The sequence below is a fragment of the Mobula hypostoma genome, chromosome X1 (genome assembly GCF_963921235.1).
Source record: "Mobula hypostoma chromosome X1, sMobHyp1.1, whole genome shotgun sequence".
Lineage (NCBI taxonomy): Eukaryota > Metazoa > Chordata > Chondrichthyes > Myliobatiformes > Myliobatidae > Mobula > Mobula hypostoma.
The window spans coordinates 52372991-52385619 of record NC_086128.1 but is presented as its reverse complement, the minus strand read 5'-3'; the positions used below and the strand labels follow the sequence as shown (position 1 = coordinate 52385619).

General features: G+C 43.2%; 1 protein-coding gene across 1 annotated transcript in view; it reads right to left on the bottom strand.

Moving 5' to 3' along the window:
• Positions 1-12629, bottom strand: part of znf652 (zinc finger protein 652) — an 86707-nt gene that overhangs the window by 7821 nt on the left and 66257 nt on the right. The window contains 1 exon segment of the mRNA XM_063037067.1: positions 6917-7032. Within this exon segment, the coding sequence (XP_062893137.1) occupies positions 6917-7032 (116 nt within the window).

Genomic DNA, 12629 nt, shown 5'->3' with positions numbered 1-12629 from the left:
TTCAGGCCGAGACCCTTCGTCAGGACTAACTGAAGGAAGAGTAAGGGATTTGAAAGCTGGAGGGGGAGGGGGAGATGCAAAATGATAGGAGAAGACAGGAGGGGGAGGGATAGAGCCGAGAGCTGGACAGGTGATAGGCAAAAGGGGATACAAGAGGATCATGGGACAGGAGGTCCGGGAAGAAAGACAAGGGGGGGGGTGACCCAGAGGATGGGCAAGAGGTATATTCAGAGGGACAGAGGGAGAAAAAGGAGAGTGAGAGAAAGAATGTGTGCATAAAAATGAGTAACAGATGGGGTACGAGGGGGAGGTGGGGCCTTAGCGGAAGTTAGAGAAGTCGATGTTCATGCCATCAGGTTGGAGGCTACCCAGACGGAATATAAGGTGTTGTTCCTCCAACCTGAGTGTGGCTTCATCTTTACAGTAGAGGAGGCCGTGGATAGACATGTCAGAATGGGAATGGGATGTGGAATTAAAATGTGTGGCCACTGGGAGATCCTGCTTTCTCTGGCGGACAGAGCGTAGATGTTCAGCAAAGCGGTCTCCCAGTCTGCGTCGGGTCTCACCAATATATAAAAGGCCACACCGGGAGCACCGGATGCAGTATATCACCCCAGTCGACTTTACACTTCCAATAAGATGGCAACACATTTGATTGCAGTAGCTTCTACAAGGCAAACCAAAGGTGTAATTGTCCTTTTTAAAATGTATTTTTTTAATGATTGCAAGACCCTGCTGAACATCAAGAACATAAAGGACTGCAGGCCTACCTACCCCAACAGCAAATTGCTCGTTGACGGAGAAACTGAAAGAGCTGGCCTTGGTGTGAATTATGTTGCTGCTTGCGTTAGAGGAGTCAGTGTGTGAAGGCGGTGTGCAGTTTAACAGCAAGTGATCATTCTTAGGTCCTTTTCTTGTGATCACAACACCCTATTAAACATTGTTATGTGGAATGCTGTAAGTCCGATTCACAGCTTTATTGGTGGATGGCGGGGGAGTTGTGTGGCCTTAGTCGTAGTTAGTGCTAGGCCTCAAGCCACAGTGTTGCCTGTTTACAGCTGCCCTGGAGAGAGGCATCAGAGTCGGTGTGCTCCACTGGAGGCAAGCTGAAGTTGGCACTGCCCCCCCACAAGATAGGCAGAACTCAGCATGGATTCCTTAAAGGAAAATCCTGCCTGACAAACTTATTACAATTTTTTGAGGAAATTACAAGTAGGCTAGACAAGGGAGATGTGATTGCTAGGTGGGAAGCCTTCAAAGGGGAAATTTTGAGAGTGCAGAGTTTGTATGTTCCTGTCAGGATTAAAGGCAAAGTGAATAGGAATAAGGAGCCTTGGTTCTCAAGGGATATTGCAACTCTGATAAAGAAGAAGAGGGAGTTGTATGAAATGTATAGGAAACAGGGGGTAAATCAGGTGCTTGAGGAGTATAAGAAGTGCAAGAAAATACTTAATAAAGAAATCAGGAGGGCAAAAAGAAGACATGAGGTTGCCTTGGCAGTCAAAGTGAAGGATAACCCAAAGAGCTTTTACAAGTATATTAAGAGCAAAAGGATTGTAAGGGATAAAATTGGTCCTCTTGAAGATCAGAGTGGTCGGCTTTGTGCGGAACCAAAGGAAATGGGGGAGATCTTAAATAGGTTTTTTGCGTCTGTATTTACTAAGGAAGCTGGCATGAAATCTATGGAATTGAGGGAAACAAGTAGTGAGACCATGGAAACTGTACAGATTGAAAAGGAGGAGGTGCTTGCTGTCTTGAGGAAAATTAAAGTGGATAAATCCCCAGGACCTGACAGAGTGTTCCCTCGGACCTTGAAGGAGACTAGTGTTGAAATTGCGGGGGCCCTGGCAGAAATATTTAAAATGTCGCTGTCTACGGGTGAAGTGCCGGAGGATTGGACAGTGGCTCATGTTGTTCCGTTGTTTAAAAAAAGGATCAAAAAGTAATCTGGGAAATTATAGGCCGGTGAGTTTAACGTCGGTAGTAGGTAAGTTATTGGAGGGAGTACTAAGAGACAGAATCTACAAGCATTTGGATAGGCAGGGGCTTATTAGGGAGAGTCAACATGGCTTTGTGCGTGGTAGGTCATGTTTGACCAATCTGTTGGAGTTTTTCGAGGAGGTTACCAGGAAAGTGAATGAAGGGAAGGCAGTGGATATTGTCCACATGGACTTCAGAAAGGCCTTTGACAAGGTCCCGCATGGGAGGTTAGTAAGGAAAATTCAGTCGCTAGGTATACATGGAGAGGTGGTAAATTGGATTAGACATTGGCTCAATGGAAGAAGCCAGAGAGTGGTGGTAGAGAATTGCTTCTCTGAGTGGAGGCCTGTGACTAGTGGTGTGCCACAGGGATCAGTGCTGGGTCCCTTGTTATTTGTCATCTATATCAATGATCTGGATGATAGTGTGGTAAATTGGATCAGCAAGTTTGCTGATGATACAAAGATTGGAGGTGTAGTAGACAGTGAGGAAGGTTTTCAGAGCCTGCAGAGGGACTTGGACCAGCTGGAAAAATGGGCTGAAAAATGGCAGATGGAGTTTAATACTGACAAGTGTGAGGTATTGCACGTTGGAAGGACAAACCAAGGTAGAACATACAGGGTTAATGGTAAGGCACTGAGGAGTGCAGTGGAACAGAGGGATCTGGGAATACAGATACAAAATTCCCTAAAAGTGTCGTCACAGGTAGATAGGATCGTAAAGAGAGCTTTTGGTACATTGGCCTTTATTAATCAAAGTATTGAGTATAAGAGCTGGAATATTATGATGAGGTTGTATAAGGCATTGGTGAGGCCGAATCTGGAGTATTGTGTTCAGTTTTGGTCACCAAATTACAGGAAGGATATAAATAACGTTGAAAGAGTGCAGAGAAGGTTTACAAGGATGTTGCCGGGACTTGAGAAACTCAGTTACAGAGAAAGGTTGAATAAGTTAGGACTTTATTCCCTGGAGCGTAGAAGAATGAGGGGAGATTTGATAGAGGTATATAAAATTATGATGGGTATAGATAGAGTGAATGCAAGCAGGCTTTTTCCACTGAGGCAAGGGGAGAAAAAAACCAGAGGACATGGGTTAAGGGTGAGGGGGGAAAAGTTTAAAGGGAACATTACGGGGGGCTTCTTCACACAGAGAGTGGTGGGAGTATGAAATGAGCTGCCAGACGAGGTGGTAAGTGCGGGTTCTTTTTTAACATTTAAGAATAAATTGGACAGATACATGGATGGGAGGTGTATGGAGGGATATGGTCCGTGTGCAGGTCAGTGGGACTAGGCAGAAAATGGTACGGCACAGCTAAGAAGGGCCAAAGGGCCTGTTTCTGTGCTGTAGTTTCTATGGTTCTATGGGAGATGCAGTGGATGTTGTATATTTGGATTTTCAGAAGGCCTTTGACAAGGTGCCACACATGAGGCATGGAATTACAGGAGAGTTACCTATGTGGATAGAGCATTGGCTGATTGACAGGAAACAGAGAGTGGGAATAAAGGGATCCTCTTCTGGTTGGTTGCCGGTTACCAGTGGTGTTCCACAGGGGTCTGTGTTGGGGCCGCTTCTTTTTACATTGTATATCAACGATTTGGATTATGGAATAGATGGCTTTGTGGCTAAGTTTGCTGACGATATGAAGATAGATGGAGGGGCCGGTAGTGCTAAGGAAACGGAGAGTCTGCAGAGAGACTTGGATAGGTTGGAAGAATGGGCAAAGAAGTGGCAAATGAAATACAATGTTGGAAAGTGTATGGTTATGCACTTTGACAGAAGAAATAAACGGGCAGACTATTATTTAAATGGGGAAAGAATTCAGAGTTCTGAGATGCAACGGGACTTGGGAGTCCTCGTACAGGATACCCTTAAGTTTAACCTCCAGGTTGAGTTGGTGGTGAAGGCGGTGAATGCAATGTTGGCATTCATTTCCAGAGGAATAGAGTATAGGAGCAGGGATGTGATGTTGATGCTCTATAAGGCGCTGGTGAGACCTCACTTGGAGTACTGTGGGCAGTTTTGGTCTCCTTATTTAAGAAAGGATGTGCTGACGTTGGAGAGGGTACAGAGAAGATTCACTAGAATGATTCTGGGAATGAGAGGGTTAACATATGAGGAACGTTTGTCCGCTCTTGGACTGTATTCCTTGGAGTTTAGAAGAATGAGGGGAGAGCTCATAGAAACATTTTGAATGTTGAAAGGCGTGGACAGAGTGGATGTGGCAAAGTTGTTTCCCATGATGGGGGAGTCTAGTACGAGAGGGCATGAGTTAAGGATTGAAGGGCACCCATTCAGAACAGAAATGTGAAGAAATTTTTTTAGCCAGAGGGTGGTGAATCTATGGAATTTGTTGCCACGGGCAGCAGTGGAGGCCAAATCACTGGGTGTATTTAAGGCAGAGATTGATAGGTATCTGAGTAGCCAGGGCATCAAAGGTTATGGTGAGAAGGTGGGGGACTGGGACTAAATGGGAGAATGGATCAGCTCAGAATGGCGGAGCAGACTCGATGGGCCGAATGGCCGATTTCCGCTCCTTTGTCTTCTGGTCTTATTCCTAGAACCATTTTCGTGAATCTTCTCTGAACCCTCTCCAATGTCAGTATATCCTTTCTAAAGTAAGGAGCCCAAAACCACACACAATACTCCGTGTGGTCTCACGAGTGCCTTATAGAGCCTCAACATCACATCCCTGCTCTTAATCAACCTGAAGGTTAACCTTTAGGATATCCTGCACAAGGACTCCCAAGTCCCTTTGCATCTCTGCATTTTGAATTCTCTCTCCATCTAAATAATAGGCTGCTCACTTATTTCTTCCACCAAAGTGCATGACCATACACTTTTCAATATTGCACTTCATTTGTCACTTCTTTGCCCATTCCCCTAAACTATCTCAGTCTTTCTGCAGGCTCTCTGTTTCCTCAACACTACCCACTACTCCACCTATCTTTGTATCATCAGCAAATTTAGCCACAAATCCATTAATCCCACAGTCCAAATCATTGACATACATCTGGACTGTAGACCAAGAACAGCATTCTCACATTAGCATCCTTCTTCTCCAGGTGTGAAAGGATGGTATGTAGAGCAGTGGCTATTGCGTCGTCTATCAATCGGTTGTGTTGGTAGGTGAACTGCAGAGGGTCCAGTGTGGGTGGTAGCAAGCTGCAGATGTAATCCTTCACCAGCCTCTCAAAGCATTTGCTTATCATTGAGGTGAGTGTGACAGAATGCCAGTCGTTCAGGCATGTTACCTTGGTCTTTTTTGGTTCAGGGACAATGGTGGATAATTTGAAGCAGGGGAGCTACACTGCACTGGTGGATAATTTGAAGCAGGGGAGCTACTCTACACTGGGAGAGGGATAGATTAAAAATGTCTGTAAATACACCTGCCAGTTGTACTTGCCCTGGAATGCCATCCAGTCCCACAGCCTTGTGACTATCCACTCTTTGGAAACATCTGTGTACCTCAGCCACAAGTCACATGTGCTATTCGTTGTGAACCTTGACTCAATCTTGTCCCTGTATTGTTGTTTCGCAGCCTTGATGGCTTTGCTCATATCATAGCTGCTTTTCTTGAGCTCCTACTGATTGTTGGCAATGTAAGCTCTGTGTCGCGCTGTAAGTGCTGCTTGCACGGAATTACTGATCCAGGGCTTCTGGTTTGGGAAGACCCTGATCAACTTCTGGGGGACAACATCGTCTATGTACTTCCAGATGAAGCACATGACTCTATCAGTGAACTTGGAGACATCCTCATCATGGAAGACATTCCAGTCGATGTCATCGAAGCAGTCCTGCAGCATGGAGGCCGATTGGTCGGACCAACAGTGGATGGTTTTAACTATGGCCGCCCCTTATTTCAGTTGCTGCCTGTACGCTGGCAAAAGCAGGATCGAAGAGTGATCTGATTTTCCAAAAGCTGGGCAAAGGAGAGCTTTGCAAGTGTTGTGGAAGGGAGTGTAACAGTGGTCAAGTGTTATTATCTCCACGAGTGCTCATCTGGATATGCTGACAAAACTTCTAAGAGACTTCCGTCAGTAACACTCGATTAAAGACACCGGCGACGATGAAGACAGCCTCTAGGTGTGCAGTTTCCAGCGTTTTGATGGTCTCGTGCAGTTGTTTGAGAGCCAGGTCAGTATCAGTCTGTGGCGGAATGTACACGGCTGTGATGCTAGCTCAGCCAGTAGGGTCTGCACAGCAGAAGCAGGTATTCCAGGTCTTGGGAATAAAAGGATTTGAGGTCATGCATATTCTGGGGTTCGCACCAAGCATTGTTGACCATGAAGCATACCCGTCCTCCTTTACTCTTCCCAGAGAGGTTTTTGACCTGTCTGCCTGGAACAGGGAGAACCCAGAGGGCTCGATAGCATGATCCGGTATCTCCTCTGTCAGCCAGGTCTCCACAAAGCACAAAACGTTGCATTCCTTTGTTTCCCACTGCTAGGAGATTCTGGCTCTCAGTTTGCACAGCTTGTTGTCCAAGGCCTGAATGTTTGCCAGGAGTATGCTAGGGAGCGGCGGCCGATTTGCATGCTGTCTCAGCCTCACCAGGATGCCGGCCCTTCTCCCTCACCTCTGGTGCTTCTTCCAAGGCAGTGGTGGTGTAAGAGATGAATCTCCCATGGACCGTGCAAGCAGGGGTTTCCAGTATAGGAAAAGCGGCACATAGTGGGTAAATACCATCTTTCCGATGTTCAGAAGGGTCAGTCTATCATATTTGATATCATATCATATCATATCTGATATGACTATCAGCTACTTGAACAGAAAACGCTAAGAAAACCGTAGAAATTAGTAGAATGGAGCTCATAACACGACCATCTGTGTTACAAACATTTGGAAATGAAGGTCATAAAGCACTAAGATAATCTCAAAAACTATGTTTTCAAACATATAACATTTATATTAAAAATAAAATACCATATTAACATACCTCGCATTTGAAAGGTTTTTCTCCTGAATGTTGAAGAGAATGGACCTTCAAAGACATACTGCGTTTGAAAGACTTTCCACATGTTTCACAGGTGAATGGCATGTCCTTTGTATGTGCTGAAAATATGAAATAGTCAGAAATATTTCATTGATGCTTTCCGATCATCTTTCAATTAATACACTATATCCTTTAAAATGCTGCAATAATTTTCACAATGCTGCTAAGCTAAATATTTACTAATGTAAACCCAAGCAAAGAACAAAGAGCTGGTGGAACTCAGTAGGTCGAATGGAACCTGTGGAGGTAAAGGAAATGTCCATATTTCAGCTTGAGACTTTGCATTGGGTCTGAGAGTGGAGAGGGAAGGCAGCTGGGATAAAAAGGAAAGGCGAGGGGAGGAAGGTGAGACAGGGGCCAGTGTGGGTCATAGGTGCACGGAGGAGGGGTGAAGGATGATGGGCAGGTAGAGCTAAGGGTGGGAGGGAAGGGTGAAAGTGGAGACAGAGTCTGAAGGGTGATAAGTAGGACCACAAAGGCTATAATTGCTGGAATTAGTTAATAGGAAAGGTGATCAGATTCAGAGGAGAGTGGTCAGACAGAACCAGATGGGGGAAGGGATCTGGTGGGTGAAGTGGGTAGATAGTTGGTAGATGGAACTAAGATGGTGATGGCAGCTGTAGGAGATGGATGGAAAAGGGGGAAAAATAGTAAGACCATGGGATAATCAGAAGGAGAAAGAGAGGAGAATACGAGGTAAGGGTTACATGAAATTGGAAAATTCAATGTTCATAGCATTGAGTTCTAGACAACACAGCTGGAATTTTAGTTTCCCGAAGATTAAACATGGATCCAAACCAAATTGCACATTAAAAAGTTCACTGAATGACATTTAAACCAGATTTAAAGCTATCAAGCTTTATAATGCTTATTGTACCTAATTATCACATTTAAATCACATAATGTAATTCTAGGTGGCAGGGTGGAGATACAGCTTGACCAAAGGAATTGCAAGGCACTGCTTCCCTCCACCAGCCTTCAAGTTACCCTTGGGCAAGGTGTAGCACTTGCCTAGCCCCCACAAACAGGGTCACATGAAGCCATGGGAGCAGGTGGTGGATGGTCCTATGAGTAACTGGTGCATATCACAAGTCCTGCTTATGCGACCACTGACACCAGGCAGGCAATCTCTTAAGTGTATTGATAATGGTTGGGGTCACCCGTCTTGTAAAGGCACTGCCCAGAAGGCGGCAATGGCAAACGACTTCTTTAGAAAAATTTGCCAAGGTCAATCATGGTCATGAGACAGTGATCGCCCACACCATACGACACGGCACATAATGCGATGATGAGTGTAATGCGTGAAGAGATTTAAATATGTTAATTAATTAGTCACAATACTTCAGTGTAATGCTACACATGTCAGTGCTTTCTTACATTAAATCATTGCATTACTACAATGCGATATCCAATCAAGTTTTTATTAATAAATACTTACTTTAAGTGTATCTGATGTAGATTATATTTTAAACTGTTTACTTGAAGTAAAGGTACAGAAGATCAGAAGAATGAGTGCAAGATTAGAATGCTTTCTGCAAATGCTATCTGTGCTGTTAAGTGTTTCCTGCGTATTCTAGAGCATAGAACATCAGAGCACGGTACAGGCCCTTTGGCCCATGATGTTGTGCTGACTTTTTAACCTACTCTAAGATCAATCTAACCATTCCCTCTCACATAGCCCTCCATTTATCAAAGTTCAAAGTACATTTATTATCGAAGTATGTATACTATATACAACCTTGTGATTGGTCTTCTTGCAGACAGCCACAAGGTAACACTATAGAACCTATTGAAAGAAAACCCCTACACAATAAGGCCATCATCTGTGCAAAAAAAATCATGCAAACAGCAAAAAGGAAACAAATAACACACAAGACAGTAAACATAAAACCACTGAGTCCCCAAAAGTGAGTCTACAACCATGAGTTGCCAAGGTGAGTAAAGCCAGTCCAGGAGTCAATGGCTGCAGCCACAGCCACTGAGTAAGTCAGTTCAGCACTGTGTCGATGGCTGCAGATCTAGTACTGCGCTGAATTGCCTCGATTAAATCATGTAAATAGTAAAGTGCGTTCAGCACCGAGGACATTGAACATCAAATCGCAGCCAAAAGTGAGGTGATTGAATGTTGTAAGGTGGGACTCAGGACCACTGTACCTTTTGGCTGCAATAGCGAGAGGGAGATCAGTTGAACACAGGCAGATGGCAATGAATACCTGTTCATTTCCCACTCTTGTGCTCATCAATTTTAATTTTGTTCGATGTTTTAATGGAGTTGACCACAGGTTCATATTCTGCCATTAGGAGTCGATGTAGCGTACACCCCCAGTGACGGCCATAGCTGCACTTCATGCTGAATCCTCCAGGAGATCACAGAAGTGGTAGATCATTCACTCTGCCCAAAAATACATTCTTAAAAGGGAAATTACAGTCTGCAATTGATCCCAGTTCAGAAGTATATTTAGAAGATGAAGAAGAGCATCTAGTAGTTTTGTATTTTTCTATTATCGATGTGGCTTAAATGTCCCTAATGTATCTACCTCTATCACCACCCTGGCGTGCATTCCACACACCCACTACTCTGAGTAAAGAGCATATCTCTGACATCCCCCCTATACTTTTCTCCAATCAACTTTAAATTAAGACTGCTTGTGTTAGTTTTTCCTGCCATGGGAAAAAAATAATCTACTTGATCTATGTCTCTTATCATTTTGTACACCCCTACCAAGTCACCTCTCATCCTCCTTTGTTCCAAAGAGAAAAGCCCTAGCTCACTCAACCTATCTTCATAAGCCATGCTCTCCAAACCAGGCAGCATCCAAGTAAATGGATTGTGCTTTTATCCTTAATTTGATGTTTGTGTTCTTAAATGCAATATTTTACCCAACAAAGGAACATATCTTTCTTAGCTTCTTAATCACTGCGTCTACCTGTTCTGACAAATTCCAATGTCTTCTACACTTCTCGGTACCTACATTTTAATACTTAATGCCTTACCCTTCCCCATGCTTCAGTTCACCCTTCTCCAGATAAAATTCAATTTCTCACATTTCTATTCGCCTGGCATTTGATTCACTGATGTTTTCCTTCAGTTTATATATTCTGTTCTTATTATTGCCCACTTGGGCAATTCTTGTATCATCTACAAACTTCTTCATGGTTTAGACTTAAGTATAGGAAGCAAGATTCAGAAAAAGCAAAAAGCCTTGTGATACTCCAATACAGCACCACTTCTACAAATCAAAAATATTAACAATTATCTTGCTTCCAGTTAATAACCCAGACTTGGTCTTTTCCCATGATTCTCATTGACTTTGTTTTCTAATCTCTGCCATGCAGGACTTCATCAAATGCAGTACCTTCACAATCCTCCTTATTATCTCTGAATTCTTTAACAAATCCAGCTCACTATCTTTGTATTGGAGAGGGAGTTTAATCAGTCTCCCCAACACTTCATTGAAATGGTATCTGTTAGCAGCCTTCCAGAATTTCCAACATCGTACGTGATACCAGACAGGATTAGATGCTAAGCCACTTAATATTTCAAAGACGTATGAGTTAAGGTTAGCAAGTGTGGGCATGATATGTTGGCACCGGAAGGGTGGGACTGACTGCCCCAGTACATCTTTAGGTGGTGTTGATGCAAACAACATATTTCACTTTATGTTTTGATATTTTGATGTACATGTGAGCTAAGCTTAAATCCCTCTCTCCATGTCCATCATACTCAATCTTACCTGTTCTCTCTTCCTCATTAAGTATGACAGTATTATTTGTCCTGTTTGGTAAAGGACAAGTAATTACTGGGAACCATGTCTGCACCTTCTACTTCTGCACACACAAAACATTAAACATCAAGCCTCCTTGATCTCCAATAGGCCTTCATCTTTCTTTTGTTCTCATCTTGCTCTTTATTAAAATTACGCTAAATGTAACTGGATTACACTTACAAAAGGCAAAGTGATCCTTCATTAATCCCTTGTCATTCCCTACAATTATATCCGGAATTGATACTTTCTTGTTAAGTTTGCTATCTGTTCATCAGAACTATTTCCAAATGCATTTCTACTTGCCTTATGTCTTGGTTAATAGATTTAGATTAGATTATGAGGACACGCAGTCCCCTTTTATTGTCATTTAGTAATGCATGCATTAAGAAATGATACAATGTTTTTCTTGAATGATATCTCGGAAACACATGACAAACCGACTTGAAAACGAACAAAAACCACATAATTATAAGATATAGTTACAACAGTGCAAAGCAATACCGTAATTTGATAAGAACAGACCATGGCATGGTAATAGTCTTAAAGTCTCTCCGAAAGTCCCATCATCTCACGCAGACGGTAAACCTCTAGCGCCAACTTGCCGATGCAGCATACTGGAAGCACCCGACCACAGTCAGACTCCCAGCCCATCCAAAAACTCCGAGCCTCCGACCACCTCTCTGACACCAAGCACCATCTCTGCCGAGCGTTCCGACTCCGGCCCCTGCAACAGGCAATAGGCAAAGCCGAGGATTTGGGGCCTTCTTCTCCGGAGATTCATGATCGTGCAGTAGCAATGGCAGCAAAGCAGGTATTTCAGAAGTTACTCCAGGTGTTCCTCCGCGCTTCTCACGGCTGTCTCCATCAAATCTGGATTGTGCACGGCCCCTAGTTACATATAATCAATATCATTCGGAACAGCCGCGCGCGCTGCGTCGCGCCGTCATCTTCTCCTCCCTCCTCCTGATTAATGATGAGATAGTTGAAGTTATTCATTGGTGGTCAACTACTTTTACATTACTCCCAGTAAATTTGCCCAGAGATACATCTCCCTTCATTCATTTGGAGACTATTGTATATTTTCAGCAATGTAATGCCCTTACTATATCCTTAGTTCAACTCAAATTACTTCTTTTCTGGGCACATAATAGCTCTTCAAAACTATAATTGTTTATTTAAACAATATTGCTGCCATATTTTTGTTCCAGTCTATGCCTCTTCTCTGAAAAACTTACAACTAGAAATATCAAATAGACATTCCTTTATAAGCCACCATACTTCCACATGGGCCTAATATGTGCTCTCAGCTCACCTGCATTTCTTGATTACTTGCATTGAAACATTTGTATTATGATTTCACGTTAATTGTCTAAATAGGTGTTATGACCAAAATATTCAAAATAGCAGCATAAAAATGCAACAATTTCTTTTGTATTGCCAATGGTGCCACAGATTTATTGCATAGATTCATGGCTTTAAGGTAAGGGGTGAGAAGTTCAAGGGGGATATTAGAGGAAGGTTTTTCACTCAGAGAGTGGTTGGTGCGTGGAATGCACTGCCTGAGTCAGTGGTGGAGGCAGATACACTAGTGAAGTTTAAGAGACTACTAGACAGGTATATGGAGGAATTTAAGGTGGGGGCTTATATGGGAGGCAGGGTTTGAGGGTCGGCACAACATTGTGGGCCAAAGGTCCTGTACTGTGCTGTACTATTCTATGTTCTATGTATAACCAAAATTTAGAATGCAGCATTTGACAGCCCAAGCATACTACTAGACTATTTAATCCTGAAGTAGATATTACAAACATTAATCTTAGTTAAATGATGCAGAGAATTATATTGTGTCCATCCACTGTTATCCCCAACATTTACACTTGCATTTATATTGC